Genomic DNA, 25,755 nt, shown 5'->3' with positions numbered 1-25,755 from the left:
GGGAGCAGGGCTGGGCTATGGGTGAAGCGAGGTCAGAGCCCACGGGGCCGGCTGGCCCATGGCTTGCCTCTGCCCTCGTGGAGGGATGGCTGTTTTGGACGGATGTGTTATGAGTGCAGCGCTGCTATTCTTGCTCTAGCTGTGTTAATTTTAGCTTTCAGATGAATGTCTGGGGTTGTCAGAAGGCTGTGGGGTCTGGGTGGTGCTTCTGGGAGCCAGCCCTCAGGCTGTCGTGCGCTGCCTGAACAGTGGGGAGAGGGTCAGCAGGCGCCCATGTTTGCTAGGCAGACAGGGGTATGTTGGTGAAGTAGCAGTGCTCAGGTGGGTCCTCTTCCTAAAAGGATACTTTCCAAGGAGTGTGTGTTTGTGTGTGTGAGGAAAGCCTGGCTGTGCTGGGAGCATCTCTTGTGCACTTACAATGCTGGTGGTAACACCAGCAGCAACCCGTTTGGGTGAGGATCAGAGCTCGTGCCCCTGAAGAGCTGACATACTAATGGTGCACATGGGAGGCCTCAGCTTGTAATAGCATTTTAATAGAGCTGACTGCGTTAACCAGAAAATTGGACTAGGTCATCAGCGTTGTTTTTTTTCTCCAAAGTAACTAATTTCTCTCCTCCTCCCTGTCCCACATCCTCCTCTGGCTCACTGCTTTGCTTTTTGAGACGTGCCTCAGTAAGCTGAGGAGTTGTTGTATGTGTTAAAAGCAGGTACCGGTAGTTAACTTTGAGAGATGCTCAACATGCAGGAGGTTTCTTGGTACTCTTGGGAAACTGTTCCCTTATCTTTGCTTTGTGGGCCGAGTGTTGGGTGCTGGTTTCCCATGGTGTGGCTCACTGTTCAGAGGGATTCCCCTGGCTCTTGCAGCTGTGGTATCCCTGTTGATTCCACCCAAAATGAGTCAGCGTTGGGTGTTTGGATTTCACGTTGCGTTTTCCAAATTTGCTCTGGTTTGTTTTCAAGAGGCCTGGCTATGATCTGAAGCACACGTCACGTGTCATAACGGTTCTTTTCCTTGCAGTAACCTTAAAGAAGAAAAACACCAGCTTATTTCTGTGGTGCTTTTGTCTGTGGTGAAATAGCAGGTGTTAATGAAACAAAGTGGGACCTGTGCTCGCACACCATGCAGCTGGCATTCACTGTGAGGACTTTTCTGCGTGCTCCCACTCCAGGTCTGTTCAGCTCCTTAATGACTCTTCAGAATCACTCACTCTGTCTTTGAGAACTGAAGGCTCTTTACATTCCTCCTCAGAAAAGAAATGCTATTTTATCGGTGTTAGCAGTGAAATAAGCACAAGAACACTTGAAATTACATTGTCAAAGTTTCTAAGTACCGTAATTATCTAAGGTGATGAGATAAAGCCTGAAATACCTCAAAGGCATTAACATTTAGTGTTCGTGGGAAACCCTGATTTAAAACAAAAAAAGCTTTTTTTGGCATGTCTATATTGTTGTGCATGCTGTTCCCAATGACACTGGCATATATTGTAAAGATGTAAAGGGACAGAGCAATGAACTGCAGAGGGAACCCAGGCAGCACGGGGTACAAACACGTGGTTTAAGTAGAGGGCTGCTCAGGCAGCTCTTATAAGCACTGAAATACCTACTTTAAGCAACACTCTGGTGTTGCTCTTTTCTTTTTTTAAGACAGATCTGAGCCTGATTTATTACCACAAATTGTTGCTTTACATCTTCAGACCAATCTCTGCATAAAATATTGCAGAAGTCTGCAAATAGTTGAATCATTGTCAAGCTCGATTGTTAAACAAATTAAAGAGGAAACTTCTGTCTGCGGTGCTGAACTGTATTGTGCTTAAGGTCTCACATAAAATTTCTGGCATCCATTTTTATTTATATATTATAAGAATTCAGTCACAGCCAGAACTTAATGCAGAGCTGCTGCCGACCTGTTTAATGGAGGGATGCGGTGGCGTCCAACTGGAGTCAGACCTCCTGGTACTGAATTGCTGCGACTGCTGTATGAGTGTTACGCCTGCACAAAGAGGTGAGTGCAGCCAAAAATACGTGTGCTTTTTCATTGTGAATTGTTAGGCTTCCATTGAAAAGAAAGCAGCAGTTGTGGGGCAGCAGCAGTGTGGTATTCACAGCTAGCTGCAGATTGAGCAAGTTGATGGAAGCCTTCGGTCTGTATGTGCTGCTGCAGCCAAGTCAGCTCTCGAATTAGCAAGTTAGAGTAGTGAAGCCTCCTCACTGCCTTCCTCATCTCTGCACAGCCCCCACTGAGGGAAGACCTGCTGTGGGATGAGGCCTTGTCCTTCCAGGAAGGCTCCATTGGAACCAGTTAGTGAAGGAGGCTGAAAAGATGTTTCAATGTAGATCTAGAAATCTCATACAGGAAAATCCATACTCAAATATAAGAATGATCGCTTGCTTTCTGGAATAAACCTAAAGAATAAGCTTTTGCATCTCCCATAAGCTTAAGGAGGCTCTGTTTGCAGTCCCGGGGTGATGTGCTGCTTTGTTCCCAGCTCTTCTGGTTCCCAGCCCACCTGGGGGCTGCAGGTACATGCTGCTGGTGGAGCCAGATGTTTGCCTGGGGCTCAGCTGTGCACCCCCAACTCCTGTGAACCAAGTGGGACCTTGAAACAGAACAATTTTAACCATTTATTTTTGCTATAATCAAGCCAAATTTGTTTGTTCTAATACAATGATGTAGTCTGGTGTACACATTTGTTTCATTTGTGCATTTTTTTTGTGTGTGTATTGCATTTAACCAAGGAAATCCAAATGTAAAGGAAGACACAAATTGATGTGTGTTTAATTAAGTGCATTATTGAGGCAAAAGTCCTCTTTCAGTACCTGACTGGTTATAGCGTGTTAGCACAAGCAGCATCTTTTGTAACTCCTTCTGTAGAGTGCTAGCTCTGGGATCAGCAGATTTACCTGTGTTAGGATACAGTGGAGCAGCTGTATTGTGGAATAGGGAACTTTTCTTGCAGCTCAGTGAATGGGAGGGTTGGAACTGAGTTTGAAACTAGCTGCCTGTTTTCAGGTATAGTCTTCCATTAAATAAATACAGACCATGAAATCATAACGATTGCTCTGCTTCTCTGTTTGTCATTTCCTTGTGGAGTGAGAAACGATTTGGCTTACATCATTTGTTCTTAAGCGTTCCCCTTCTTTTCCCAGTTAAGTGAAAATAAAGTCAGTTTCCCTGAGCAGCGTTCTAACGTTGGAGCTGGAGTTTGGTTTGGTGGAATGCCAGCGAGTCAAAAGTAGCAGGTTAACCTGATGTTGCTAGGTAAAAATAGAAGGCTACAGTTGGGAAGAGCAGTGACTCAGAGAGCAGTGTGGTGATGGCAGAATAGGATGTCAGCCAAGGCACAGGAAGTGGGATGGGAACACCCAGAGCAGTTCGGCAGCCTGCCTTCTGTGCTCTCCAAGGGAGTGGTTTCTGAGACTGCTGCCGAGAGTTTCAGCTTAAAATGAATTAAACTCCTTTTCTTCTGTACTTGTTGAACAGTTTGACCCTGAATAGGTCTTAGTGAAGGCAGTCACGTCAACTGTACTTCTTATCTAGCCTGATTCTAAGCCTGATGTCTTTTCATTGACTTCATGTGCTGTGCTGCTGGCTCTGGGTTAGTTCTGAGGTAGAATGCCCACAGCAGATGGGCAGTGCAGTGATGGGGAGAGATGTCTGGTGGTGCTCATCCATTTGTGTGGCTCTGTAGTGGCTTCATCAGCTGCCATGTAGTCATATCTTGTTCTTTAAAATTACCTGTTAGAAGGTGATGTTTTGTTTCTTTTTATTTTTTCTTGATTGTAAATGGTTGTAAGATCACAAGGCAGTGACTTGTTTTCCATTCTTCTATGCAGGACTAAGTAGGTCCAGCACTTGTATAGCTTCCAGTTTACTCCACTGAACATCAGTCCTAATTTAGTGTTCTGTGCTACTATTTACTGCCTGCTGCTGAGGTGTTGCAGTGAGCAGGTCATGATTCAGCTCAATGCTCTGGGAAATGTAAAGAGGCAGCAGAAATGCCATGAAGTACTGCACTGCTGCACCTGGAGTCAGTGCTGGGGGGTCTATAGAGCATTCCTAAGATCAGGTGAGTCACCAGTTCATTGCATTTTCTTGAATTTAAGCCAATTTAGCTAATGGCTCGTTTCATGAACGGCATAGCCTGGCTCATGGTTTTGACTCTTGATAGCTTGAATTATACTCAAACCCTTCATATTGCAAGGCCTCTGAGCTCTGTGACTTCAGAGGTAATTACAGGCTTGAAGCCTGTAGACACAACATCCAGAATATGATGGATTTTTGGAGGTTCAAGCGCAGCATTCTTTGAAGTAGAGCACAACATAGGATTAGTTAACTGAAGCATCCGTAGGTGTTTCTAATTCCAGAAGAGAAGCTATTAGTCAAATGTTTACATTGTGTTTCATTTCCTTTATAGAAGTCTGTTGAATCCCTGCCTTACTCTTAAAATGCAGGGCTACCTTTAACCCACTTCTTGGAGCAGCGATATAATAAAACCCATTTGTTGGCTATTAGGAGCCCATTCTGAAACTTTTATGTGCCTTGCAGAGCCTCTGCTAGGAGGAAAAGGGAACTCCTTGTTCTGACCCTCACAGAGCAGCTACTGCTTCCTTAGCGTACCTGATATCCATGGCCTGGAGCCCTAGACTGTAGAGTCTCCTTACAGGCTGCCTGTAATAATAACTAAAGAATAAGAAATCCACGCACTTGAGCAATATTTTTAGTCTTTCCAGAAACTTATACTGGAGTTGTACCAAATGCGCTGGAAAACAAATGTAGTGCACAGTGGTGTCAGCAGGGCTGGCGTGGGGTTGGGAAGATGCAGGGGGAGGCGTGGGGCTGGGCAAGCAGTGGGGCCAGCATCCAGCTGTGCACCTGAGCTGCACTGATGGGGCAATTCCTGCTTGGTTCTGCAGTTTGCTCGCTTCCTAGTAAGCGAAATATGAGTCTGATTATACTGGTGGCCTTCAGAATCTGTTCCGGATGCCTAAAGATTTTTCAGGGATGCTGTGGGCCATCCTAGAGCATATTTAAAGGTAATTACTTGCTGTGTTTCATGGACTGTTAAGGGTAGCCTTCTTAATCACAGTGTGGGGGGTCCCTGCAGCTTTTAGACGAGCCAGAGCTGCACCCCTGAAATAGTCAGGGCAGGGTTCACAGTTGGTATGGTGGAGCACCTGGGTGCATGATACCAGTGTCTTTGCTTCATGTGTCAGCCTAGGAGAGAGATTAACTGCTCTTCTAACGCACGTTTCATGAAAGCATTTTCTGTAATTCCTGCAGAAAATACAGCAATAGGAAAGGGAAGGGAGTTGGTCTGTGTGGCCGTGACCTAACTGGGGAAGGAGTCGATGGGCAGAGCTGGCTCAGCTGTGTTGGGAGAGTCTGTCCCAGCTCGGTGACATTATGGCTTTCTTGTACAGCAAGCAAGAGTTCAAGAGATGTCAGTGTGTGCTCCTGTTGTAGCTTTTCCTTTGTTTTTGAGTTCTTGTCCTTTACTACAGTGCTCCAGTGATTTGTGCATGTGTGCAGTGGACGGGGAGGGCAAGGATTTGAAGGTTCTTCCTGATATTTCTTGTTAAATGTGCTTTCCTGTTTGTCTGGAAGGTGTAGGAAAGTAGTTCTTGTTTGGTGTATGGAAGAGACAAAGGAAGACAAAACGCTGTGCCTCCAGGTCTAAGTTCTCCAGCACTGTATGCTTAGTTCTATGTATAGCATAATAGCTTCATTCAAAATTTATGTATATATATTTTCTTCCCTACAGCAGTCTGTTGCTGTCTCCTGTGACTAGCTGGTCAGTACGCTTCAGTTTCAATTAGCAGTGAAAGGCAATAGTGCCTTATTACTTCTGTTCCCGTGTACTTGTGTCAACCAATTGGAGCTTTATCCATTTTAAGGGCAAGAAAATACATGCACTGCTGGATCATTTGTTTTATATCACACACTTGCATGTTCCATTGCTGGAGATGAAGCAGAATAAAAACATATTCACAGTAAAGTTACAGGCTTGAGGTGATTCTGTGCAGTGTCATGTCTTGAACGGGGCTGAATTATAGACGAAAGCAAAGTGCTGCATAACCAGGAATTCTTTTTCACTAAACACTGAGTTTGCTGTTTCTATAGATGCCTGTCCACCCTTGTCCTCAATTACATCAACTTACATCATCTGTGTCTGTTGTGTAGGAACAATTACCATGCTTCTCAGCATTCACAGGGCTTTTTTCCTTTACTGAAACCATTAGAAGTTGCCAAATAATACAGAAATCACGTGGAGCTGGGAAAAAAAAGTCAACGTGCCACATGGCATTTGTAGAAAAACACATTTCTCAATAGCCATTGCTATCTGTGCTTTAAAGGAATTAAAAATGAAGATCAGATGCCTTGTTTATTACATGGCTGATGTCATTTGTAACAGTTGGCCCTGTCTTTATAAGCTGTTAAGAGAGCAGTAGCTTCTCCTAGCTCAGTGCTTGGTGTTGGTCTTCCTTTGAGGATGTGCCATTTGCAGTTTCCTAGTGTAGATTCTGAGGTATCACGTCCTGATCTGCTCATGTCTGTTCTGTAAGCAGCTGGTTGACCAAGGTGGGATCTGTCTGTGGAAGCGCATCTGGATCTTGATGGAGTGCTTTCATTTTTTTTTCTTTAAAACCAGGCTGCTTTTCCATACTTAACTGCACAGGTTTCTCTGATGTTGTCTCAAGAAGCAATGTTTCCTCCCCCCTTTTTTGTTAGGAACAAGGCCGTTCTGCTTTAGTTTGTTCTGGCTCCAACTGAGCACTTCTGGGTGTTGGCAGCTCCTACAGCCAAGCAGGAGAGCTGCTCCTGCAGTGATCCATCCCACCATGACTGTCTGAACACCACTGCAACCTTTGGACATATGGAGCTGAGAACAATGCTTATATCAGCACCAAGATACCATCTCAGTGCTTCCATATCCCATTCCTTATTCTCTAAGTGTGACTTACCTGTTGTATGGGTGTATGTATGCCTGAAAAATTTCTGTTACTTACTGTTCCCTTCAATCTTTCATGTCTTTCCCCCCCCCCCCCCCCCCAATACTTTCTGCCATCCATCAGAAGAATGGCCACCTGTAACTCATGCCAGCTGATGCAAGGCTTGGTGTGTGTGGGGGCTCTTGGGGAAACTCATCTCACCTCAGGCTTTTGGCAGAAGGCAGGTGTTGGTCTGTGCCCGGTGCAGGCAGCACTCAGCCCTGTGCTGTCACTGAGCTGGAGCTCCTGCTGCCTCTGCCTGTCCTGCTTTCTCTTCTGTTGGTCCATGGACAGAATTACATCCCTTCAGAAAGAGGAAAGGAGTCTGTAAAGATGCAGACTGATAGAATCATAGAATGGCCTTGAAAATGGGTTGAAAAGGACTGTAATGATCATCTAGTTTCAACCCCTGGCCACGGGCAGGCTTGCCAGCCACTAAACAGACTGCGCAGTGCTGCAACCAGCCTGGGACTTGTCTGTAGTGAGTGCGGTTCCCTGGCAGTTGAGCTGGCTTCTCCCATGTGTAGATCCCTCAGGCACTAGGTCATAAAGGCAAAAAGAAAAAAAAAAAAAACAAAAAACAAAAAACAAAAAACACCAAAAACAAACAAACAAAAAAACTAAACCAGAAAAGCCTCCTGAACCATCTCTTTTCTATAGGCGGAAAAATCACTTGTGTGTGGTGTTCAAAACATGTGCTGAAGCTAACAGTCCCTTCTGGGGCACGGCACAGGATGCTCACACTAGAGCAGTGAACATGTCACCTGCTTTGATGCCCCAGAAGCATAAAACAAAGAACTGCTGTCGTGCTGCAGAACTGAGACCTCTGCATTGCGCTCTGTGGGCACTGCACGTGCCATCATGGCTCATGAGGAGCGGTGCAGCTGCTGCTTTGTTTAGGGAAACTTGTTGAGGTTTGGTTCATAGAATCATAGAATCATAGAATTACTCAGGTTGGAAAAGACCTTGAAGATCATCAAGTCCAACCGCAGCCTAACCAGTAGCCTATCTCTTAAAAAAACAACCACGAAACAACACCACAACAACAAACCTCTGCTAAATCATATCCCTGAGTACCACAAGTACCACCTTCTTTGCACAAGTTCAGACTGAGCGTGGTACAAAACAATGAATATTTGTATGTGCCTCGTGAACCTTGTCTCTGTGTTGAAAGCTGTTAATGGTAACTATAAATGGACCTCCCTTAAATAATCCCGGCTCTCAGCAGTAGGAACTTGCTATAAAAATCTTAAAGAACATTGTGTCCCACTTTCTCTAATATAATTAACTCTTACTATTTTTTCCCTATTAAATGTTTTTAATGTACTATGTGATGCAGTGTGTCTTCTTTATATCTGTTATGTGCTGTTAAGGATGTCAAGTCGTGCTGCCATCAGGCTCCTTCCATTGGGACCCAGGAGAGGTTTTTCCTGTAGAGAGGCTGTGACTCAGCTGTGGGTCGCAACATGAACTGTAGTTCTTTGTGATGGTGCAGCCTGGTGGCACAGCCATTACTCTGGAACTTTCTTTAGAGCCTTTCTAATTTTGTATGTTTGCAGCAGCAGAGTTACAGGTAGAAGAAAGACGAGTTTTGGTGGTGTGATGACTCTCGGCACAGTGGGGAGGGCAGGTGGTACCAACATCCATTTCCCGTAGCTCATGTTTAAAGTGTATATTGGAATAAGCCACAGGGACGGCTACAGTTTAATGCTTGTTATACAGCAGATTACATTGATTTTTGTCTTTTTGAAATGGCAGATACTTTAGATGAGTACTTTGAGTATGAAGCTGAGGAGTTCCTGGTCTCCTTGGCCTTGCTGATCACCGAGGGTCGGACGCCTGAACACTCGATAAAGGGTAGAACAGAGGGCTTTCATTGTCCTCCAGCACAGTCAAGTCAGCCACCAACAACTAAGCATGAATGCAGCGACAAGCTGGCTCAGGTATGATGGTCTCGTTTCATTTGGAGTGTTACTACCATGATGAAAATCAGCTGAGAACCCCTGGTAGGCTAAGCACAAGTAACAATTGCTGTCTGTCAGCTCTGCATTAAAACGAGTAGTGTCATACTAATAATAGATCAGATCTGTCCTTAAAATGAGATCGTTAAGCCTTTTATCCTTGAACATGAAGTTCTGCATAGCTACCTGAATACAGCACCTATTTGAGTCTTTATTATGCAGATTGTGAGTGCTATACTTAGCATTCATGGTCTTTTTTTTTTTTGAGAGAGAGAGGAAAATGTAGGCTGACTTGCAGAACATTTTGCTTTTTCAGGTGATATTAAAAAGTTAGTGGTCCAAAAATGCAGGACCACCATCAAATGCACCTCATCTCTTTTGGGTTGATGTTGGAGCGTCTCTCCAACAAAAGATACAAAGTGCTGTGTGAATTTGCTGTTTACTTATGCAAAAGTTAGTCTGATCCAAGACACAACATTTCATAAGGTACTGCTGAGGACGGCCTATGGAGAGAGTAGTTAAAGTTGCAGAGTATGGTGGTTAGAGAAATTTCTGTGAGCTCTTTATTTTTGACTGAAGTTGTTTTAACTACTGCCATAAATGATTTGTTTATTCACCATTTGATAGCTCTGTGATCCTATTGCTGATTTGGTGCAGTGTAGTCTACAGAACTTGGCCCTTACCCTTCTTGAGGTCTTTGGAATGTTAAAGTGGGTTTAAACGTGGCTATTATTTTTATTGCTTACGTATGTTGACATTTATTCTCTCCCTTAGTGTCGTCAAGCCAGGAGAACCAGATCTGAGGTTATGCTACTGTGGAAAAACAATATTCCAATCATGGTTGAAGTGATGTTACTTCCAGACTGTTGCTATAGTGATGAAGGGCCTAACACAGAGGGGAATGATTTAAATGATCCTGCGATCAAACAAGATGCATTGTTGTTAGAAAGGTGGATTTTGGAACCAGTTCCTCGACAGTAAGTTGGGTATTGGGATCAATTGATGGTTGCTTGACTTGTTAAGTTCTGTGAATGTTTCCTATAGATGGGAGCCAATCAGGCTCTGTAATCTTCAAAGTGTGGAGGAATTTTGTTGTTTTGCTTGAATCACCTATTTTACTTTCAGAATGAAAACTTGTAAATAAATGTGTCTTCCTGTACTTAATACAGAAAACTCTAACAATGCACATGTAATATATTGTATTTATGCATATAGTATATTTTTGACTGTATTTTCCTACAAGATATTTGCAAAATTTGACCTTTTACCCAAGTGGTGATAATGTGGTATAGACAGAGAAGGCAAACGGGGGAAGGGAGCAACGGGTCCTGTGAAAGCTTAATTGTGTCCTAGTTTTATTAACTCTCTGTGTGTGTTCTTACCAACCTCTGTGTTTCTTCTAATGCATTTTAGAAGCGGAGATCGATTCATTGAAGAGAAGACTCTTTTATTGGCTGTTCGCTCTTTTGTTTTCTTCTCCCAGCTGAGCGCGTGGCTGAGTGTTTCACACGGTGCTGTTCCCCGTAACATTCTGTACAGGTATGTTAGAAGTGAAAAATACTCTTGGCTGTTTGTGTGTTACTGCTGCTCACCTTAAACCCATTCTTCTTACCTGTGGCCCTCTTTGCTTTCAGAGGGTGCCACATTGTTGGCCCCGTTCTGTACTGTTTGTATCTGCTTCCTATCCTTTGCAAAGTGTGGCAGTTGCAGTGTGACAGAGCTTCAGTGTTTTGTTTTTGCACTTTGTCTCGTGGAGTATCAAAGGCTCTCTATTTAGGTATGTCTATAAATGCACTTCTGTATTGTTTCAGGGTGAGCGCTGCAGATGTGGACTTGCAATGGACATTCTCCCAGACACCAACAGAGCACATCTTTCCTGTTCCTAATGTTTCTCACAATGTGGCCTTGAAAGTCAGCGTCCAGTCCTTACCCAGACAATCGAATTACCCAGTGTTGACCTGTAGTATTCACACCAACCTTAGCTATTATGAAAAGCAAATGAAAGAGCGTAAGTTATATCAGCACAGTGAATCCAGCACAGCAGAGCTTTGCAGTACCTCCAGTCCACAGCGCGTCCGTGGGAAACAAGCGTGGACCATGATACCTGAAGGCCTACTTAATGTAAAAAAGACACCTGAATTTACTTCATCTCTCAGAAATTTAAAGCTTTATCCATCTACTGGTCTTGGATCTGATTTTGCAGCATCGCAGTCTAAAGTTCAGTGCTATAATGCTGCAGTCGACAGTAAGACACAAGCTCATGAAACAGCTGTTAGAACTTTTAAATCGCTTTCGTTGGTTGATTCCCGTGTTTCGAATGGTCATTGCTCTCATCAGTCCACAGGAGAAACCAATCCTTTGATAGGCTCCTTACTTCAGGAGCGACAAGAAGTCATTGCAAGAATTGCTCAACACTTGATTCACTGTGATCCAGCTACTTCCCCAGTTGTTGCTGGACGCCCCTTCAACATGCATGAAACCAGCACAGCTACACCAAAAGCTTATCGGAGTACTTACGAAGATGAAAGCTTGCTGAGGAAAGGCAAGGAAACCTCACCTGTTCCTGCTGTCAATTTAGATAATGCAAAGCAAGAAGATGGTGGTGAAGGCAGAACTAGAGTGATACCAGAAATCCCACGGCTTGATCCCCGTGCTGCAGTGAACCACTGTGGCCGTCCATCTGCAGGAGAAGGCAACCCTCTCATTGACTCTCTACTCCAGGAGCGGCGGGATGTTATAGCAAGGATTGCCCAGCACTTAATTCATTGTGATCCAGCTACTTCTCATGTCAATGGTCGTCCATTCAAAGTACATGAGGCTAGCCCAGTTTCTTCAAAAGTTTTCCGAAGTACATATGAGGATGAAAATTTGCTGAAGAGAGTCAAGCAACCATCTTCTGTTTCTTTTGCTAAATCCAGTTTTACTTTGCCAGAGGACAGCAGTAAATCAAAGTTGAAAACGCCTGATACTCCAATCAGTCCTCGGCTTGATGGTGAATCAAAAGCTTCTCTGAAACTTCAAGCGAGAAGAAGATTGGTGTTAGCAAAACCTAGTGATGCTGTCCAAAATGCTTTTCATCAGACTTCAAATAAGACTTCTCATTCATTTACAAACATGCACACATCATCATCGTGTGTTAAAGAAAATAAATCCGAATTGCTGGATAAATTGGAAATGATGCAGTCTGATTGTGTGCAGAAAGACCAGACAGCCAATAGAATTAAACAGTGTTCCAATTTTAGCAGCGTTGATGAACAGATTTGCACAAATAAACTGAAAGAAAGAACAGTTGTCAGTGAGAGCAACAACACGGGCACTTTTAACAATTTGCAGATAGATAAATGCAGAATACTTGAAGGTACAAAAAAAGCAACTGTGATGCAGGCATCTGACTCTTTGCACAAGAATGAACTCAAATGTTCAGACAGAGACTCAAAAAAACAAAGTATTTATGAGCAGAATACCCAGCTTATTAGTATTGAGAACTATTTAAATAAAGACCACGACAACTTCAAAAATAAAAGCAGACAAGATAAAACGAAAGCTGCACATGATGAGAATGAGGAGCCAGTAGGCCTTGATTTCCAAAGCACTTCTCAGAAGAAGCCTACAGATGATGGCTCTATTAGGTGTGAGCGGCTGAAGAACCCAGACGTGCAGGTAAGCAGGGATGAAAAGAACAGTTTCTTAAGCTGCTGGCAGTCAGGTAACTTGTAACTGCACTCTGTTTGCTGAGGGTGATGGGAGGAAGTGGTTTGGTCTGACTTAGTGAAGCAGTCTGGGACTGTTGTCTGCTTCCAATTCTGAACTGAAGTTTGGTCTAGAGGTGCTTTTCTCCTCCCTCTTGAATTAAAAGTTTAACATGAGGAAGAACGTTGCCTCATTCTGCTCGCTGTAATAGCATTAGAAATGACACTTTCTGTAGTCAGTTGGGTGTCATGTATACACGTACTATTGTCTCAATGTGCTGTGTGGCCATTTACAATCAGTAGTTTGTAGCAATTGTAGATTGAATCAAAGAGAACTTATATCTGTTTCATAATACGTCAGTGTGATGCAGATGCACCAGCTGCATGAGCTCTTTCTACTTGGGCAAACAAATGATATCTTGATAGGCTGTTGAAATGGCCCAATAATGTCTTGAGTCAATCTGTTTCTCTGACAGAAAGCACCATCTCTAAAACACACAAATATATGGCGGAAACACAATTTTCGGTCCTTGGATGGAACTTCAACCAAGGCTTTTCATCCCCGAACTGGATTGCCTCTGCTTTCAAGTCCTGTAAGCTACTGATGGAATTATGGCTTAATTGTGACTCAGTGTTTATGTGAGAAAGGGGATATTTTGTACATTCAGTTCCCATGTATTGTAGAAAATTTGGCAAGCTATCTAGAAGAAGTTTTTGTCCTTTTGGTGTCAGGGTGAATGCTTTTATGGGTGGAATCTTCAGAGTTAACGCTAAAATGAAGTTTGAATGCATTAGAGGCACTTCTTGAGAGATTCCCAAGAGTTACAAAAGGTAAAATCAACGATGGTATGGCAAACCAAAGAAAGCATTTTGAAGTTGACTTATTTAGTCACCGAGGAGTTTTTGTGTGAGTTATTAAAACCTGGTGGCCTTTTATCCTAAAGTTTTTGTTTCTGTGAACATTTTGTGCAGCGTATTTTTCAACATCCAGATACAGTTGAGTAAGTGACACAAGATTGCTGTGATAAGGCAGAAACATGTTTTTATATGAGGGCTGCTCTGAAAGTAATGCCTGATGTTTAATTATATTGGCTAGTGTGACATGGAAATGTGGATGAAGCAAAGGTGTGGAATTGAATTCGTCTACGTGGAAAAAAAATGGCACCCACTGACATTTATTGATGCTTGCTGAACATTTATGGACACCAAATAGTGTGTGTGGGCTCAGGAAGGGGGCTGGTTGTGCATATCAGCAGTGGCAATAGTAATTTGAAAGATAAGTCACTTTCTAGGCTCCATACCAGTCTGAAGTCTGTGGAGCACACTGCTGGTCTTGGCTGGACCGTCCTACCACACCAACCATATAGGCCAGATTGTGTGCCTTCTGATTTCCATCTGTTTGGGACAGTGGAAAGATGGCCTGTGTGGGTGATGTTTTCCTAGCAATAGCACTATTATAGCAGCAGCAAAACAGATTTTTCCAGTGTGACATGCAGGCTCTTATTCATTGCTGGCAAAAACACACAGCTAATGGTGGTGACTGTGCTGAAAATAAATAAATAACATGTTGCAGCTGAGAGTTTCCTCTATTAAGTGTTGTTGTTGTGCTCTTTGTATCTGCTGGACTTTCCTTGGGAATAAACAGGAGGCATTACTTTCAGAGCAATCCACGTAGTTCCCAGCTGGTTGGTTGGGGCTTTTAAAGAAGGCGGTGTTCCCAATTAGAACTACTGACAGGCTGACCTTTTGTAATCAGCATATGGTGCATTTTGTCCTTTGGTGCTTAGGGATGATGTCGTATTTTCAGGGAACTCGGATGGAAATTGATACAACTTGTTTGCTTCTTGCATTGCTCCAAAGCCTCCTGAGTGAGCTGGGCAGTGATTTGGGGGTATATTTAGTTCCTGTTGCTTTGTTCACGTGTTCTTCTGGAGACTCTTGTTGGTGTTGATCAGATTTTTTTCTTCAGTGTTTTTAAGCAGTCTTTAATACTTGTAGATTTTTTTCACTGATTTTAGAATAACTTCCTTTTTTGTTTTCATGTTTTTGTAACATTATGCAAATTCTTGGCAAACCTGTGCTTGCTGGAGGTGCAGCTTCTAAATTAGCATTTTCTTCCCTTTTGGAGGTTCCGCAGAGGAAAACACAATCTGGGTGCTTTGATCTGGATTCGTCACTGCTGCAGCTGAAATGTTTGTCAGCAAGAAGGTACGTTTTATTGACCAGAAACTTTGAGGTTATTGTTCTTTATTCAGAAACAGAACGTATATAACAACAAAGATGGTTAACAAATACAGATGGATGGGCGCCTTCCCAAAGAATTCTTATTCTGAAATATATATATAATAAATCTAATTGCAGGCAGTATTGCAGTTACAATGCAGGCAGCAGTTTTCAGCCCTTGGTCTGAATTATCAGTTGATAGGTTTTGTCTCAGGTCCCCAAACCAGCACAGCACTGACAGGGCCACTGCTGAGACCTGCTCTGTCCCATCGAAGATTGGGAGCACTGTAGGATACACCTGAGTACTCAAACAGAAAGTTGATTAATCATTGATTCCTCTTTTTCCCTGGAGGTTTTTTTCTCCATTATATGAAAGGCTTTTTTTTGTTTTCCAAATGAGACGTGTTTTACTTTAAACTGGATGGGTTGAATATTTTGCTTTTCCATCTGCTCAGGGAGCGTAACCTTTGAAAGGGACTTGTCACGACTTTTTACACGTTAATGTGCATAACATAAACAGCTTTCAGTATGTAGTGTGATGGAAACTTCAGGATAAATGGCTACATGCAGGAGAAAATTCTGCTACTTTATTCAGAGCCAGTGAACGTGAATTAGTATTGTCTGTCTCTCTCGGTGAAGGTATTCTTCAGTTACCTAGAAAATGTTTTGCAAGAGTATTAACTGACAGTGTTCAGCTGCTATTTCTTTAGCACAGTATTTTGCAATGCAGTAAGCAAATGATTCTTTTTAGACCTGGTTATTCCCAGAAGACAAAAGGAAATGTGTTCATCCTTTATATTTATTCTCTTTTATTTAATAGCCCACAACAATGTATAAACAGAGAGAGTGATCCAGAGAGCCATGGGAAACCATTTCTAAGTTCTAGTGCTCCACCAGTAACAAGTCTTAGCCTTCTGGGAAACTTTGAGGTATTGCACATTGTCTGGAAGTCTTGTGGTATTTTTATTATTCTTCTGTACTGCTTTTTAGAGTGCGTTAGTGCGGATAATTCCAGCCTGATTACAGTGTAAAGATTCATAATTAAGTTGAATGAAATTTGTTTTAATTTCCATCTCTAAAGGCATGAATTTCACTCGTGAGAAGTCTTCTCTCTCTCACATACAAGATCAGAAATTTTAACTTTTACTTTAACCTACAGTTAAGTTAGGAGATGTTCTGCTGACTTAAATGAGATTCAAATCATTATTAGTCATTTTTGTCATATATAAACCTAGGGAAAAAACCAATATCTTATTTCTATTCTCGAAGCTTACTCAGTGTTTCACAAAAGCCATGTGAAATCAGTGTAGTAAACAACATATTGGAAGTGTAGCATCCAGTTTTGGTTTCATGCAGCACATCAAATGTCAGTGACTAATTGTAGCGTTTATGGGTTGCATTATACCTTGTGAAACATGGAGTTGAATATGTTGAGAAAAGCTGCAGGTTATGGTCTGTTCTTTCAGACGGCGTATGCCAACGGTGGTCATGAACAGATTCCACTGCTCTCTGAGGGCTTTTGTGCAGGTTTGAGATGGATTAAGATAAGATTTGCATGATGCTTTCTTTTAGACTACTGCCATCTTGCTGAATGTTCCTCTTTTTATTGTTAATTCCTGCCCCGGTTGTGATTTCTGGTATGTCACCCCATGAAATGCTTAGCACCCAGGTTCTTATAGACACTCGTTTTCTGTTTTACTGCTGTTTATTTTCTGCTCTGTTTTGAGGCAGTCTCAATTGAAGCTGTATGTGTTCTGTCTTCCAGGAGTCCGTCTTGAACTTTCGCTTGGACCCGCTAGGCATCGTCGAGGGCTTCACAGCAGAAGTGGGAGCAAGTGGAATCTTCTGTCCCACTCACATGACTCTGCCAGTTGAAGTGTCATTCTACAGCGTTTCAGATGATAACGCACCTTCTCCTTACATGGTAAGTTTATGTTCCAAATTATCTCTCTTCTGTTTAAAACCAGCAAGGTGGAACCAAGTTGGTAAGCTCGTAGTCAGGTGAACTTGCCTAACTCATGCTTTAATGCAGTAATCTGATGACATGCAACCCTAATGCTTGCTGAGGCGTTTTGTAATTAGCATAGTAATGTATGTAAACTACCCAGAGCTATTCAGAGTTTCTCAGCTGATCAGGTACTTCTGTGGTAGCAGACACTGTACCCTCAGGGAGGATATTTTTGCCCTCATCCTTTGGCATTTCAAAGCCCTGCAGTTTTTACATAGGGACAGAGCTGGCTTTGGATGATAGGGGAATTAAATTCTGGTAGGTGGAGATTGAAACCAAGAGCTCAGTGAGTGGAGAGTTGGGGCACTGGGGCTTTGGAGGGGTCATTTCCAGCTGCTTATGATCAAGGTGTCTTCTTCCTGTCCTTTCTCTTTTCCTAACTAATACGTTTTCTCCCATTGCTGTGTCCAACATCCAGCTGCATGAAATGTCACTGAGTGATTGAACTCCACTATCTCTTTTTATCCAGCTTTCTTAAAACAGGCAGTGAGGCAATAGCTGGACAAATGGGATACATTTTGTTGTCAGCACAAGCTGCTGTCCTGGGGAACTAACTGCTTTGCTTGGATGGTAGGCCAAGGTACAGTTGTGGATGGAGAGTTTAGACTCCTAGTTGAAGTTGTTCAGCCCTTTATTTTTAGGTAATTGCTGTCTGAGCCAGTGTTAAGCATGTCACTCTCATAAGCTGCTTGATTTGTTGGTGTTTACACTAGCACTGCGGTACTAATTTGTTCTGCAGTTCTGCAAGGGCAGCACGGGTTTGAATGCCTAAAAATTGCTACCTTGTAAAAAAGCAAAAGTCTGGATGCTTTGAATGGTTGAATCAGACAGCTAGATTCATTCTGAATGCCTGTTAAGCAGCTTGGGTGTTACCTGGGTGACAGATCTCATTTGAGAGATTTTACTGTATGTGCATTTAGAATATGATAAATACTTTATTTAAATACATAAGTAGGGTATAATGCCTGATTATCTTAATATTTAGACCTCAAATTTGTAGCTGGTACCATATTCTTGATATTCTGCTTCTAAATTGATTTGGAAAATGAAATTAAGTGGCTTTGCAAGTTGAGTTTGCATAATAAAGTTTAAGCTTGTATGTATCTATTTTAGCTACAGAAAAGTAGTATCAGTTTTCTTGCTTATGAAAGATTGTTTCACCTAATTTTCCAGGAGATGGAAGGATTCTGATGTTCTTCAAATGATTGAAGTAGCATTACTTATGTTACCAGCAGGGTTTCATTGTTTAAGGCTTTCCCACATGACAGAGTTATGACAACATTTGTATCGTGCCTCCATCATCAGAAACGTTGTTTCTGTTTGTACTGCTAGTTTCTTAGTTCTGCTTTTCCTGTTGGGTTTTTTTGGTAGGATATTTTTGGTTTTGATGTATCTATATCAGTGCACTACATCAGTTGTGCACAGAAGCGTAATGGAGTTCATGCAGTACTGCAGAGCCTTAAGGGTGAGCTCTGCAGTGCTGGAGCACAGTGGTTTTCCTCAGTGGGTGCTGGTGGGATGCTCACAAGCTCCATAGATCCCTGTTGGTACTGGTGCAGATGATATAATTGCTAGAGTTTTGCATTAGAATGGGAGATTAAGTGCATCTGCTGTCTTTGAAAAGCAAGAATTAATTCTATGGAGATGGAAGTATTAATGGTTCAATTGCAGGCCATGCAGAAATGGACGGGCAATTCTGTCATTTTTAATGTAAGGCTTTCTTTCTAGAATGGCTTTTTATTTCTCTGTAGCTCCCTGACTGCTAGTCTGAACATGTGGAACCTTGAAAGTTGTTTCAAGAGGAGAATGGATTCCTTATTGCACAGCTTTTAATGATCTACCAAAGCTGTTGATTTTTAACTTCATCTTAAACATTGTCTTATATCCTTTAATTATTATTATTATTTTATTAACAGCAACATGTAAGTACAACGACATGAGTAGAGCACTATGATTTGCATTGCAGCCTGCTAACTCTATTTCTTTATTTTTTTTTCAGGGTGTAATTACTTTAGAGTCCCTTGGTAAAAGGGGTTATCGGGTACCGCCTTCAGGAACGATACAAGTGGTACGTATGCAGCATCGAACAGAATCATTTGAGTTGGAAGGAACCCTTAAAAGTCGTCTAGTCCAACTCCCCTGCAGTGAACAAGAGCACCTACAGCTGATCAGGTGCTCAGAGCTTGGTCCAGCCTGACCTTGAGTGTATCCAGGGACAAGGCACCCATCATCTCTCTGGGTAACCTGTGCCAGTGCTTCACCACCTTTTCTGTTAAAAAACAAAAACTTCTTCCTTAAATCCAGTATAAATCTCCCCTCCTTTAGTTTGAAACCATTTCACCTTGTCCTGTAACAGCAGACCCGCTAAAGAGTCTATCCCCTTCTTTCTTATAGCCCCCCTTTAGATATTGAAAGGCTGCTATCAGGTCATCTCGGAGCCTTCTCCAAGCTGAACAGCCCCAGCTCCCTGAGCTTGTCCTCACAGGGGAGGTGTTCCATCCCTTGGATCATTTTTGTGGCCCTCCTTTGGATGCGCTCTAACAGGTCCACATCTCTCCTGTACTGAGGACTCCACATCTGGATGCAGTACTCCAGGTGAGGTCTCACCAGCGCAGAGCAGAGGGGCAGGATCACCTCCCTTGACCTGCTGGACACGATTCTTTTGATGCAGCCCAGGTTACAGTTGGCTTTCTGGGCTGCAAGGGTACATTGCTGGTTCACGTCCAGCTTGTTATCTGCCAGTAGCCCCAGGTCCTTTTTGACAGGGCTCCATCCTGACAGTCCCCCCAGCTTGTATGGATAGCGGGGGTTGCTAAGACCCAGGTGCCAAACCTTGCACTTGGATTTTTTGATCCTCCTGAGGTTCTCCTGGGCCCTCTGCTCAAGCCTATCTAATTCTCTCTGAATGGCATCCCATCCCTTGGGTGCGTTAGCTGCACAACACAGATTGGTGTCATCCTCAGACTGGCTGAGGGTGCGCTCAATCCTGGTGTCAGTGTCATTGCTGAAGTTGTTAAAGAGCACTGGCCCCTGAGGGACACCACTTGTCACTGATCTCTGTCTGGACATTCAGCCATTGACCACCACTCTCTGGGTACCATCTCGTAATCAGTTCCACATCAGTCAAGGATTTGACTCATCAACTTCCTATCTAATTGATTTGGAGAGAAGGTTGCTATGGGGGACCGTGTCAGAGGCCTTACTGAAGTCCAGATAGATGACATCAGTGACTCTTCCCTTGCCCACTGACACTGTTTCACTGCTGTAAAAATCAACAAGGTTGGTCAGGCAAGACCTGCCTTTAGTGAAATAATGTAGTTGTCCCATATCACCTCCCTCTCCCCCATGTACCTTAGCATAGCTTCCAGTAGGATCTGCTCTGTGATCCTACCTGGTACAGAGGTGAGGCCGACAGGTTGGTAGTTCCCTGGGTCATCTTTTCTACCCTTCTTAAAAATGGGTGCAACATCACAGATATGAGTGCATTAAAAAAGCACTGATATCAAGGAAATAATGCAGAGGGAATTAGGTTATTTACTAGAGAGAAGCATAAAGCTAACAGTGGAAAACTGATTTTTCTCTTGGAACTTGTAAAATTGTGGTTATTTGAAGTATAAATTTGTCTGTAATGTATGGGATGAAGGAGATCTGAACATCTGAACCCATCCAGTGCTGTGAAAAGGCTTCAGATCAGTTACTGAAGATTCGGGATAGTTGGTAACACTTCATTATTTCTTCAGTGAGGTAATTTTCAAGTCCAAACTCCGAAATCCTTTGAAAAGAGACACCCAGTTTAAATACTCAGTCTTACCTACGTTTTGCAACACTTTCCGTAGTAAAATCAGAAGGTATATCACAGCCATTGCTTAGGAGCAACCTCTGCCTCTTGTAAGGACCCAAGCTGGGGGGACACATTGCTAATTCCAGGTGTGATTCCTCTGTCTTTTCAGACCTTATTTAACCCTAACAAAACTGTGGTGAAGATGTTTGTGGTGATCTATGACTTAAGAGAGATGCCAGCTAATCATCAGACATTCCTACGGCAAAGAACTTTCTCTGTTCCTGTGAGACGAGAAGTCAAGCGGACTGTCAATAAAGAAAACAGCCAACAGACCGAAGAAAGGCTGCTACGCTACCTCATCCATCTGAGGTGAGCTGCTGGGAGCTCACAAGGAAAGGTTTAAAGGAGGAATCCAAGTACCTGCCAAAACACTCACTGCCTTCGCCAGCAGCCTGTCTGCATGCAGGCTTATTTAAAACAAAAGAAGGCTGTTAATTTGGTATTTCACACAGACAATAGAGGGCAGAAAGCGACTGAGTAGTTTGGATTCTGCTCAGGAGGAACAAAAATGAAATATGAAGCTCTTTCCTGACATTTGTGTAGTCTTGTAAGCGTGGCTGGTTTCCCCTGGGCAGAGGCTGAGTTCTGGCTGCATCACAGGGATCTTCTTGGAGCTTACAAGGAGTAGCACATGTGCTGTAACATGGCAGAAGCCAGACCAAGGGTCAGTGTGGAGGAGGTGGTTATGTGCACACAGACCTGACAGCAGAACAAGTTCTGACATGAAAAGCACTTGGAATCGCTGCTAACCGTGGGGCATTCAGTGGCAGAAATCTTTAACAGCTTGTTTTGTGAATGAGCACCACTGAGGCACCTTTCCCTTCATGCAATATTCGCTGCATTTCCTTACAGGATGTGCAGAGCACTGCCTGAAGCCAGGTGTGGTGCGGCTGCGATTCTGGTGTTCTGAAGGCTGCAATTGGAAACAAAGGAGAAGTGATGGCTGTGCTTTGTCCTTTGCAGACTTTTGCCTGCGTTGTTGCACTGAGCCACATGCACACAGACCCAGTGATTCCATTGCAGCTCTTTAAAGCCTGGCGGCTGCTGATGGTTTAAAGCTTGCAGGCTGAACAGTCGAATTACCTGTGGAATCTTTGCTACTTAGTGGCATTAGCTTCTACTGGCAGGCTTGAAAGCACAGTTGTCTCTGACAGTGATTCCAGACCAATGTTTCCTGTTAAATGGAAGTCAACAGGCAGAAAAAGTGTGTGTTGGCTTACTGGAGTGTGGAGAATAATATCACAATTACAATGTTGAACTGTGTTTTCATTCTGAATTTTCATCTAGAGTGAAATTTGTCCTTTCAGGCCACACTAACTTACTGTATCTACCTTAACTCCCTGTTGGTAGGTCTGTTTTAGACAGACCCAAAGCAAGCCTGCTTTCTTTGTAGTCTTTTTTTTTTTACAGCCAGTACATCTGCAGTCTTCTGCTAAGACGGACATGTAGCCATTCTGCTGCTTTTAGTTCTGAAGTACCTGTATGGTTTAGTCCAGCTTTCAGCATTCCGATGGGGGTTTTTAATGTATAATGTGAAACACATAATTGTTAATGTAACCATTTCTGGCTGGAAAAACAAACAGTGCGAGTATATTATTGTTCGTATGTGTTACTTCTAAATCCTTGATAGGATTAAAAAATGATTAAGAGCACCATGTTTCCTCAAACCCATCCTGCTGAGAACTTGCGTGTAAAACAAAAAGAACCTAAATAACAAAGATTGCTTTAAGGCAGCCTGAGTAATAAGTCAGCCTTTCAGGTTTCGTTGCAGTACTTTCTGAAAGCATTCTTCTTAAGCTTACGTGTTGAAGCTTTGCTCAGAGAAAACCAACCAACCAAGTGAAGTCCCAAATATTAAGCTGTGCTGTGGTAGAGTCTGCTTGTGAGGCCTCAATTACAGCTGTCAGCACTTGCATTATGAACACCTTCTCTGCAAGTGGTAATTCAGCAAAGATGCTTGTATAGGTCTGGAGCTTTAAATGGGTGGCCAGGATCTCTACAGCACCCTGTACGGTGTCAGATATAGTGCTTATATGACTTTTACATACATGGTTTTGTACATTTGAGATTGTTCGGCGTGCCATTAGACTGCATTTGTGCAGCTGCAGTCCTGACACAATAGGCAACACGTTCAGAAAGCAAAGGATTCTTATACATCTGTTAAGGGTTGATACCATTCGAGAAGCTGTTTGAAGATGCTTTGGAAAACAAAAAACCCTCTGTTGCGTGCCAAACAAAGACTTCTGTGTTGTAATCAAGTGTGTGTGAGTGCAGGAGGGCCCAGCTGTGCCTGTACCCATGTACCATGATGGCGACAGTCAGCTGGTTTCTGGGTTGTACTCTGGCACCCCCTGGAAAAGGCAATTAAACAGAACCTGCTCACAGCTCCCTGCTTTTCAGGTTTTTAAGGCTTGGTCAACTGTTGTAGCTACCGACATGCTGTCTCTCTTAATTGCAGGGAGCATAATGGCTGTTGCTTAGTGGCTGACGGGGTTCATTTCTTTCATTAGCCGGCTGTTAGTGGGGGCTGGTGGGGCTGCTCTTCAAACCAGTGCTTCAACACAGCTGAGGAATGTCTTGTTTTGATATTTTCCTGATGTGACCAGAGGTGTTGCTGGTGGAAGCTGGCTGTATTTGCTGCTCCTGGCTTACCGGTGGCTTTTGGATCTTTCTGATCTCTCAGCGTTTTTCCTGATCAGGGAATTTGTTATTTTCCATTGTTTGTTTACAGCTTTACTTACGAATTTTATGGGTTGTGCTGTCTTGTCTTTTCCTCTTGCATTTTTATGGCTATCCTGCTGTATCCTGTTCCTGTGGCTTACCCTGTTCTTTGTGAATTCTGGTGGCATGTTGATACCCGAAAGGTTTTTGTGCTTGTTTGTCGTTTCTCCAGTCATATTCATCACTTAGCTTCTTTTCCTCTGCCAGACTTCCTAGCTTATCTGTTATTTGTGTTTTTAAGCCTTCCTATATTTGTACGTTGGTGCTGTTCCCAGGACACCATCTGTCAGAAATGTCTGCTGTGGTTTTGTTTATTCCCTTACACAAAAGCACTGGAACTGCCACAGCCCCAGGGCCGGTCCTGTGCTGGCCACTCCACTGCCAGCCACCAGCAGGGGTGTGTGTGATTATCTCCTGTGAACTGCCGTGCACTTGTACGTGTGCAAACCCGAGGCTGCACATCCCAGTTACTGTGATAGGTACTTCTCAAAATGTAAAGGCAGTGGAAGCATAAACCAGAAGAATCTCCCAACCTTCATTACCATCTCCCACTCATCCTCCTCCGATCTTCGTGAAATGTCAGGCTCAGAACAGCCCAGTTGCAGGGGAGCCATACTGACAGAGCAAAGGGAATCTGACAGGATTCTTACTACTTGACAATAATGAGCTTGAGGTGATTGAAAGACAGACCTTGATAATTTCCTGATGGATCCGTGTGTAATATGAGAATAATTCAGGTGTACTTTACAGTAGTGCTTTGATAACCAGCTCATTTTGTGTTCAAGTGGGCTTTTTTCAGCCTTGACTTCTTAAAGTTCCGCATATAATTCAATAGTATTTAAAGTTGCTCTTTTTCTGATTGTTTTATGTAATGCATATGTTCATACCTTTTCAGGTTCCAGAGTTCTAAATCTGGAAAGATCTACCTCCACCGAGACGTTAGGCTCCTGTTCTCTCGGAAGTCCATGGAAGTCGATAGCGGCGCTGCATATGAACTCAAATCTTACACTGAATCTCCAACCAATCCTCAGTTCTCCCCGAGATGTTAGCAGACAATGGCAAACTGAAGTATTCCTTTTACTGTTGATTACTCCGTGCAAGAGAAAATTGGTAAAGCTGTATAAAATTAAATCTGTAAAGGAATGAGAATAGAGCTCGAGAGAGAAGGTTCTTGTGTGATCCCGGACCAGTTTTGTAACAGGTTTCTGGAATGAGCTTTGTGTATTCCATGTAGACTGGAAACGTGCTTCTAATCTTTTTGTACTGTTTAAAACCACTTCATTGGATGTGTTGCAATAGCAATTTCCTGAGTTAGTTTTAGTGTTTACACTTTTTATTTTATTTTTCAGTTATTTAATATTTAATGTTTCATTTAATACTCAAGTGATGTTTGTCTTTAGTGTTCTAATGTAGCATAAATCCTATGTAAAATCATACTATGTATTTTTGGCATTAATATTGAATCTGAAATATATACAGATGTCTTTAATCTGTGTGATGTTTTAAGTGGTATTCATTTAAGTTATTGAAAATGGGGACAGTGGCTGAATTTCCATAACATTTCATACTATGCAAGCATTCAGCTTTCTTTTCTCTCTTTTAACAGTACCCTTCTTTCTTTTTCCTCTCATACAGATTTCATAACACTTGCAGCTGTAGTGTGGAGCGTTCATTTACTTCCCCTTGCATTCAGATCTTTGATTCGATTCGTCTTTAGCTCCCTCCATTTCTTCCTTTCCAAAAGAGCCACTTTGATTTTTGCTGTCTGTTGGTGTCTCATATAATTCCCACCTTCCACACTTGATATCTCAGATTGTGCTGAAGGATGTACTGTGCGAACAAACTAATTAGCATTAATATCTGAAATATATGCAAAAGCTATGGAACATGTACTTTGTTTTATTTTTAGATAAGGAGGATCTTCGTGTAATCCTGAATATTTTTAATAGGTCAATTCCATGTAGGCCACTAGGTGGCTATCTGAAGTTTTACTAGAGATGCTATGTTGGGCATATAAATGCTTTCCAATACATGTATTCCTAAAGCAAATCACAGTCAGATGAACAGTTTATGCTAAGTGTTAAACTGTGTAACTGAGAGAAATAAAGCTAGAAGCATTTGATTATATTTGAAGTATATATTTAATAATGAAAATGAAGCTTCGTAATGCTTGCCGAAGATCTCGGAGTTTCTCTGCTGTCTTACCTCGGATAATGTTTGTCCTTCCATCTCAATGCTTTTTCATAGCGTCAGTCATGTGAAAGGTGACCTTTGTGTTTGGGAGTGTAACATCCTTATCTGATGAAGACTGGAGAACCAGTG

General features: G+C 42.7%; 1 protein-coding gene across 5 annotated transcripts in view; it reads left to right on the top strand.

Annotated features, from left to right (window-relative positions):
- Positions 1 to 24,922, top strand: part of ATOSA (atos homolog A) — a 40,953-nt gene extending 16,031 nt beyond the window's left edge. For 4 of the 5 annotated variants that reach the window (XM_072345086.1, XM_072345087.1, XM_072345085.1 and 1 more), the window contains 11 exons: positions 8,749 to 8,933; positions 9,726 to 9,928; positions 10,365 to 10,490; positions 10,763 to 12,611; positions 13,117 to 13,233; positions 14,769 to 14,848; positions 15,684 to 15,792; positions 16,629 to 16,787; positions 18,871 to 18,939; positions 20,822 to 21,021; positions 24,329 to 24,922. In XM_072345086.1, coding sequence (XP_072201187.1) covers positions 8,749 to 8,933; positions 9,726 to 9,928; positions 10,365 to 10,490; positions 10,763 to 12,611; positions 13,117 to 13,233; positions 14,769 to 14,848; positions 15,684 to 15,792; positions 16,629 to 16,787; positions 18,871 to 18,939; positions 20,822 to 21,021; positions 24,329 to 24,482 — 3,251 coding nt within the window. In that variant the 3' untranslated portion in view covers positions 24,483 to 24,922. Of the gene's footprint in view, positions 1 to 1,788; positions 2,003 to 8,748; positions 8,934 to 9,725; positions 9,929 to 10,364; positions 10,491 to 10,762; positions 12,612 to 13,116; positions 13,234 to 14,768; positions 14,849 to 15,683; positions 15,793 to 16,628; positions 16,788 to 18,870; positions 18,940 to 20,821; positions 21,022 to 24,328 lie in introns of those variants that run through there. The other variant, XM_072345088.1, reaches the window with a different exon arrangement.
- The last annotated feature ends 833 nt before the right edge of the window (positions 24,923 to 25,755 follow it).

This window comes from Excalfactoria chinensis, chromosome 10 (genome assembly GCF_039878825.1).
Source record: "Excalfactoria chinensis isolate bCotChi1 chromosome 10, bCotChi1.hap2, whole genome shotgun sequence".
Taxonomy (NCBI): Eukaryota; Metazoa; Chordata; class Aves; order Galliformes; family Phasianidae; genus Excalfactoria; species Excalfactoria chinensis.
The sequence above is the reverse complement of the archived record's forward strand: the minus strand, read 5'-3'. Positions and strand labels throughout refer to the sequence as shown.